At 46.3% G+C, this 8,523-nt stretch overlaps 1 protein-coding gene across 1 annotated transcript; it reads right to left on the bottom strand.

Annotated features, from left to right (window-relative positions):
- Positions 1 to 351: 351 nt before the first annotated feature.
- LOC147957177 (receptor-like protein 6) lies at positions 352 to 3,611 on the bottom strand. Its single transcript, XM_087537430.1, has one exon. It carries the CDS (start codon positions 3,580 to 3,582, stop codon positions 541 to 543), a length of 3,042 nt encoding a protein of 1,013 aa, XP_087393556.1. The 5' UTR covers positions 3,583 to 3,611; the 3' UTR covers positions 352 to 540.
- Between the last annotated feature and the right edge of the window lie 4,912 nt (positions 3,612 to 8,523).

The following is an 8,523-nucleotide window of genomic DNA, read 5'->3' on the forward strand; positions in this document are numbered from 1 at the left end:
ACTGAGTGCAAAAAATAGCTTGAGCAAGCACTGATGCCAGCAGAGACATTGCCTACAAAGGTCTGAGAAATGAAGACTGAAAGGAACAGCAAAATATTCAGTACTCTTAACAGCCATGAATGCCTCTTATCAAAGCTGCAAAACCAAACCCTCTGCTCCGTGCTGGAAGAGACAAATTTTAAAACAAGCTGCAGGTAGAGCTGGAGGAACCAAGAGAGTTCAGCATCATCATGCTATTTCAGTGTTAGTACAAATATACATGCATTCATGTTGGGACAAAAGAAAGAAAACAAACAACATACCAGGTACTGAAAGCATTCATTATTATATTTTATTTATATGCTACTATAGATGATCGGACGAAACCATGCATTTACAACAGTACAAGGCAGCATGCCCACGTGTGCTCATGCTATATAGTACAAGGCAGCATACCCACGTGTGCTCATTTACAACATAAGAATAATAAAGCTAGAACTAATTAACACGATGTACATCTGGCCCATGGTGTCCATATATTTCCCTATTGTAAGTGATCATTCATGATTTCTTTCTAAGGGGGAGAACCCAGATCACCACAATTATAACTGCAAATCCAACACCAAATCCCATTCCAGCAAAAAGAAATAGCATAACATCTGCAGATTTCTCCTTGGTATGCAGCCCCGAAGCTGGTGTTGTGTCATTGCTGCATTGCTTTGTTAGTGGAGGCCCACATAATCCAGCATTGCCCATAAATGAGCTATTATCAAATGTCGAGAAATGAGGCGATTCTGGTATCCTTCCCTCCAGCATGTTGTTGGAAAAGTTCAGTGTTGAGAGGAAGTCGAGAGATGATATCGCTTGCGGAATCTCTCCTGAAATACCATTTGACGAGAGGTCCAATGACTCCAATTGGTTCAAATGGCCGAAATTAGATGGAATTGACCCTGTGAATGAGTTGTGTGACATGTTGAGCGCTTGCAGTAGAACAAGTTCTCCAATAGCTCCAGGGATGCTACCTTGTATTGCATTGTTTGAGACATCAATGAAAACAAGGGTTCTTAATATCTTTGAAAAAAACATGTCAGACCCTTTGTATGTGAGGATGGTGTTAACTTCATATGCATCTCGTTGATATCCCTTATACTCCATGACTGACGTCTCATTCGTACCTCCAACCATCATGGCCTTCAATGTAATAAACCATTCTTCTGTTAGGGTCCCTGATAAGTTGTTGGAGGCCAGATCTAAGATCCGCAGACTTGGAAAGTCACAAGTGTTTTTCTCAGCAACAATAGAAGGTACCATTTGTCCAAATATCTTGTTAGATTTTAGCACGAGGACTTGAAGTCTGGGAAGTGCAGTCATCCAACATGGAAAAGAGTCACTTATTTGATTGTTTCCAATGTCAAGGACCTCCAAGTATTTGCAAGAAACTAGGGATCTGGGCAATTCTCCTTCAATCCGGTTGCCACTGAAGTCTAGTGCGTCAAACATGCAGCTTTCATTGATATTTTGCGGCAACTCTCCAGAAAGTTTGTTTTCTCTCAAATTTAGAACTTCTAGTCCATTGGCACCCTCCATTAGGCATGAAGGGATTGGACCACTGAGGTTGTTGTAAGACAGATCAAGAACTTGTAGGTCTGTGCCACAGAAATATTGCGGAATATTCCCTGAGAGGCAGTTTCCTGAGGCCTTGAAACTCAAAGTTTCTTCAAGTTGAGTAGAAATATTAAGGGGCATGGATGAGAAATGGTTTCTTGAGTATTCAAGTTTCATCCCAGAGTATTGAGGTAAAGGTATTGGCCCCTCGAACATGTTAAAACTAAGATCCAGCGATTTTACATAAAAAGGAAGGAAGGTTTCATGCCCAACACTTGTAAATTCATTGTGTGATAAGTTCAAAAAGAAAAGTCCAGAGTCTGTCAATGTCTCCCATACCCACTGGGGTACGGCTCCATGAAATTGGTTATTTGAAAGATCAATTCCATTTATTTCGCTTGAATGTCTCAGAATGTTAGGAAAACTTGATATGTTACAGGATGCCAAACTTAAATGCGAAATGTCGGGGAGGGATATCGATGAATAGTTTTGTTCTCCTTCTATTAGATCTAATTTATTATTTGAGAGATTCAAATCAAATAGTTTTTGTAGTTTCCAGAACGAGTTCAGTTGCATTGTGCCGATGAGATTATTCGAATGAAGTTGGAGGGTATCTAATTGAGTTAAGTTCAGGATACTTGAAGGTATTTTCCCTGAAAAATTGCACTTATACAGTGCCAGTTTCCTCAGTTTGTTCAAATCACCCACGGAAGAAGGTATTGGACCATGTAGGCCACAGTAAGAAATCTCTAGAACCTCCAAGGAGGTTAAGTTTGTGATCCATGATGGTATCAATCCTACTAGTTCCAGCCCAGAGATGTGCAATGAGGTCAAGGATCTAAGCTTACCAATTGATGAGGGTAGCTCTCCAGAAAAACCATCCGCATCAAGGCCTAGCTTCTTCAAATGTTTAAGATTGCTAACAGAACTTGGTATTGTACCAGAGAAATTGGTGCGGCCGACAAGCAAATTCTCAAACAGATTATTATCTGTTGAGAAATTCGGCAGATTACCTGATATGTTCAAGTTGAGGTGAAGATCAATAGTCACTAGTTTTTTGTGTTGAAAGATTGCTGGAGGGACCCGTCCTTCAAGATGATTATAGCTTAGTTGGAGAATAGTCAAAGAGGAGAGGTTGGAAAAGGATACTGGAATTGGACCAGTCAGCCGATTGAACTGCAGATCGACCATAGACAGTGATCGCAAATCACCGAGCGATCCACAGATGGGGCCAGTGAGCCAGCAAACGGGCAAGCTAAGCACACGGAGATTTGGAGTGTACATGGCTAGAGCATTGCACCACTCGTCTGCTTGATCGTACAAGTCCATCGAACCAAGATGGAGCTCCCACAAACTTGTAAGATTGGCAACTAAGGCTGTAAAGTTAGGCAGAGAGAGCTGATACGGGTAGGGTGAATCACCATGAATGATATAACCAGTGTCGAAGAGCTCAGTAATTTCATAATGGAAGGAGAGGTCGAGAGAGACCAAATTCGTGAGGCGGCCGATGCTATAGGCGGGCACTTGGCCTGCAAAGTTGGAGTTGGAGAGGTTGAGATGGGTGAGCTTCGTGAGGTGCTCAAACCCGGTGGATGGGATTTCAGAAAGATTGAAGTCGTTTCCACCCAGGTTGAGATACCTTAGGGAGGTCAGCTCGAAGAGCACATGATCGAGGTGGCGACTCTCCAAGCCACGATCACCCAAATCAAGAGAAGTGACGTGGCTGCTGGTGGCACCGCATCTGATGCCCTCCCAGCGGCAGCAGTCTGTGCCGGCCTTCCATGACTGGAAGGCCGCGACGGACTCATTGGTGGTGGTGAAGGAACCTTTCAGCCGGAGCAGCGCCGACGCGTGCTTCGGCAAGCATCGAACATGTGTTATGGCGGTGTGATTGATGAACGTACCAGCAGCCCAAGGCGAGTGCGAGTTTACGGCCACCAGCTTGATTTGTAGGAGGAGCAACAACAGCAGTACTAATGGCACGGGATGTGCCATCATGAGGGACTTATGTGGTAGCTTTGTTTGGTTTGGATGGGCTCAAGAGTGATGGATTGATTTGTACGCTGCCCTGCACCCCCTTTATATGCAGTGTCAATGGCTGAGAAGGCATGTGCAGTGACGTGTGCGTCCTTATCATGGGCCATGCAGCTCAGCAAATTACCAGATCACCGTTCTCCAGCCAGTCAGCCTTCCAATCACCACAATACTAGCTTCCATTTTTTAGAAGGACCACACACAATGAAATATTCAAAACACAACTCTACTCACCACAAGAATATTATGGAAATGTTCCAAGCAGAGCGACATCAATCCAAATCACTCTCCTTAATTGGGGATAATGATTTATGGCCCCATGACAATCACCTGACATTACTTTTCAGTTTTGTTTGGGAATTCCGAAAGGAACACCGGTGTAGGTAGGCCCTTTGTGAACACATCCGCGAACTGAGAGCTTGATGGAACATGCAACACATGATCCTCGCCCAAGGAAACTCGATCACACACAAAATGAAGATCAATCTCAATGTGCTTGGTGCGTTGATGTTGAACCGGGTTGGATGCAAGATAGGAGGCGCTGATGTTATCACAGTAGACCACGGTGGCACGATGCGGTGGACACTGGAGCTCGTGGAGAAGCTGGCGCAACCAACATGACTCTGCAACACAGTTTGCAACACCACGGTACTCGGCCTCGACGCTGGAACGAGACACGGTCGCTTGGCGTTTGGAGGACCAAGAGACGAGGTTGGAGCCGAGGAAGACACAGAAGCCGGACATGGATTTGCGGGTGTCGGGGCACCCTGCCCAATCGGCGTCTGTATAAGCAATGAGATCCGTGGAGGCGGACTTGTAGAACTGCAAGCCATAATGAGAGGTACCTTGTAGATACCGAAGGATCCGCTTGATGAGTTGCATGTGAGTGTCACGCGGCTCATGCATAAACAAGCACACCTGCTGAACTTCATAAGAGATGTCCGGGCGCGTCAATGTGAGATACTGTAAAGCACCAGCAAGGCTGCGATAGTGTGTGGGATTGGAGAGGAGACAGACGGCGGCAAGGGACAACTTAGAGCTAGTGTCAACAGGTGCGGAAACAGGTTTGCAGTGGAGCATGTTTGCACGGTCGAGGATCTCCAACGTGTACTGCTGTTGGGAGAGGAAGAGGCCCGAGTGGGTTGGGGTGACATTAATGCCGAGGAAATGATGTAGAGGGCCCAAGTCAGTCATGGAAAACGCCGACTTGAGGGAAGAGATGATGTGGTGGAGTGTTTGGGTGGAGTTGGCGGTGACGATGATATCATCCACGTAAACAAGCAAGTAGGCGAGGGATGAACCACAGTGTAGTATGAAGAGAGAGGTGTCACTCTTGGATCTGCGGAAACCAATGGAGAGCAGAAAAGCCTGAAAGCGGAGAAACCATGTACGTGGCGCTTGTTTGAGGCCATAAAGCGACTTGTGGAGCCGACAAATATACATGATCCGGACGAGAGGAGTCCAGAAAGCCCGATGGTTGAGAGCAATGCACTGTCTCATGAAGATCACTGTGGAGAAATGCATTCTTGACATCCAACTGATGAATGGGCCAAGATCGGGAGGTAGCGAGACTCAGAACCACACGGACGGTGGCAGGTTTCACCACAGGACTGAATGTTTCACCGTAATCCACACCTTCTCGTTGAGTGAACCCATGCACGATCCAACACGCCTTGTAGCGTGCCAAGGAGCCGTCCGTGTTGAACTTGTGCCGGAAAATCCACTTCCCCGTGACCACGTTGACACCTGTAGGCTTAGGCACCAAAGACCAAGTAGAGTTGTTCATTAAAGCATTGCATTCATCTAGCATAGCTTGACGCCAATTTGGGTCTTTGAGAGCTGACTTGTAGGTGGGTCGTATAGGTGATATGGTGGACGCGTCGGCAAGGAAGAGGCGGCGAGCCATGCAAAAACCTGACTTGGAGCCGGTGGACATTTTATGAGCGTTTTGGGGTGGCTGGATAGGTACGGCACGCTGCGGGAGACGTGGTGGAGGTGTGCATGGGGGCGAGGATCCCGAGGATGATTATGTGGGGCTGGTGGCAGGCTGGGTTGGATGGCAGGACGCGGTAGCCGAGGGCGATCCGGTCGCAGAGGCAGGTGCGGTGGGATCGGTGCGAGGCAACAACTGGGATGGGGACGCAGTTGGCGTCGTGCCGGTGGACCCGGGCGAATCTGCGGGGTGGGTGGACCGCGTGGCATAGCGGGACGGGGCGGGCGAATCGCGAGGTGGGGCGGGCGAGTCGCGAGGCGGGGCACTGCATGGCAGGTGGAGCCCGGGGGAGTGGGATCCGAGGGAGGCAATCTCGGTGGATGCGACGGGTACGAGGATGCCGCATTGGCGGAGGAGATAGCGCGGCTGGTGGGTGGGATCCGGGGTGCGGGATCTTCTGTGGACGTGCAAGGTTGTGGCGGCGTGTAGGGAAGGATTGCTCATCAAAAGTGACATGGCGTGAAACAATAACGCGACGCGAAGCTAAATCAAAGCAACGATAGCCCTTGTGCTCTAGGGGGTAGCCGAGGAAGACGCAGCGGATGGGGCGCAGGGAGAGTTTGTGGTCCATGGTAGGGGATGTGTTGGGGTAGCAAAGGCAGCCAAACACACGTAGATGATCGTATGATGGGTGAACGCCGTGGAGAAGAAAATATGGTGTGTAATGGCCAATGGCACGGGAGGGTCGTCGGTTTAGTAGGTATGTCGCGGTGTGAAGGGCCTCAACCCAAAAGGGAGGTGTAAGATGGGCTTGGAACAAGAGTGTGCGTACGATGTCGTTTGTGGTACGGATGAGGCGTTCGGCCTTGCCGTTTTGGGGGGACGTGGGTGGGCAAGAAAAGCGATATGCAATGCCGTTGGAAGAGAAGAAAGTACGGAGGGAAGAGTTAATAAATTCGCCGCCATTATCACATTGCATAGCCTTGATGACAACATGATACTGAGTGTGTATAAACATGAAGAAGCGTTGTAGAATGAGGGAGGGGTCAGATTTATGGCGCAGAGGAAAAGACCAGGATATTAATTTTTTTCCCGGGGAAACGAGGTTGATGTCTTGCCTCTTGGGTCAAGAATGGTGTCACGTAGATGCCGATGGCGACGGTGTTGACGCAGCAGTGCAGCGGTGGTATACTCCAGCGCCGCCCAAATGCCCAATGGAAGTGCCAACCCGACAGCTTGGGCTGGGTCTGCCTGGGGCTACTAACTGGAAGGCCTCCATTTTCCTGACAATCAATTTTTTTGCCTCTCTGTATTGACAATAAGACGTACACCGTCAGTCATTTGTGCAGTAAGAAATTATATTGTTTTAAATTTACCAAGTATTTATAATTTCATCCTCAAAAACAAGTATTCATAATTTTTTGTTAAATGATTTTTTTTTGCAGGCGAATGAAGTTTCTTTAATTATTAAGAACGGAGCTGCTAAAAATCAGTCGACTAAGACTTCGCGAAGTCTCAGTCAATTTGCTAGCCATAGGATTTGAAGTGTTAAGATTTGTGCGTTGATTTTTTTTCTTCACTCGGAAGATGCGTACGTACGTAGGCAAATCCTATATGACGCGCCTGTGCGTCCAGGAGCTGCGGCTTCGCTGAAGCGACTCCCCACTTGGACCGATTCGCTTTACATGGCCTAACATGAATAAGTGATCAGCTAGATGAGGTTTAGCGAACCAAAACTGAAATTCTACTACTCTAAAGCTTTTCAAGAGATCGGCTAGAGATGCCCTTAGTTACTTCTGAGACACCACACAATATCACTCTCAGTAATTATTCAATATTGCAAAGACAAACATGCATGCCGGACCTGCTTTAAACTTTTCTCGCCGACCGACAATAGTGAACTATTATCTGCACAAACCATATTCATGATCGGTCGGTGATAAAAAATGATGGCTATTTACAAAAATCATAAAAATTACAAACTAATGAAACACATGGACATGTTACATACAGGAAAGAAAGAGCCTAAACACGAAATGAAAACACCAAAAAACTGAAAAGAGAAAAGAAAAAGTGGAAAGAAAAAGAAATGAAAGGAGCGGAGAAAAAAATACAGAAAAAGATAAGTCATCGGTGTCATTTGCTCTTACACCTGCAAGTCTTGCATATTGATTGTACTTGTCATAACCATGGGCCAAAGCACCTTGGCCAATCGGATTGCTCCGATCAACATCCTCCGGTCAGTCAACCTTGTCTCCTCACCACAAGAACAATACAGAATGTTCAAAACACAGTGACATAGGTCCAAATCACGCTGCTTAATTGGAGCTAATAATTTATGGCCCCACGACATGCACCTGTCTATTATTACCTTGGATTTTTGTTTCGGAAATTCTAAAAGAAGAAATACAGTATAAATTATGATCGATAGAAGGGAAAATAAGATAACAAAAATAATTATCTCATTGCTTCAGGCCTCCCCCTTGTCTTCAAAACTCAAAACTACTGGTCCTGTCATGTAAACTTCTGTAGTTACTTCCGAGAGATCGAGCAATATCACTCTAATTACAGTTGGATGGTGTACAGTCGAGGGATATTAATTTTTTTTCCGGGGAAACGAGGTTGATGTCTTGCCTCTTGGGTCAAGAATGGTGTCACGTAGATGCCGATGGCGACGGTGTTGACGCAGCAGTGCAGCGGTGGTATACTCCAGCGCCGCCCAAATGCCCAATGGAAGTGCCAACCCGACAGCTTGGGCTGGGTCTGCCTGGGGCTACTAACTGGAAGGCCTCCATTTTCCTGACAATCAATTTTTTTGCCTCTCTGTATTGACAATAAGACGTACACTGTCAGTCATTTGTGCAGTAAGAAATTATATTGTTTTAAATTTACCAAGTATTTATAATTTCATCCTCAAAAACAAGTATTCATAATTTTTTGTTAAATGATTTTTTTTTGCAGGCGAATGAAGT

The sequence above is a fragment of the Triticum urartu genome, chromosome 7A (assembly GCF_056163025.1).
Source record: "Triticum urartu cultivar PI428250 chromosome 7A, HENAU_Tu73, whole genome shotgun sequence".
NCBI lineage: Eukaryota > Viridiplantae > Streptophyta > Magnoliopsida > Poales > Poaceae > Triticum > Triticum urartu.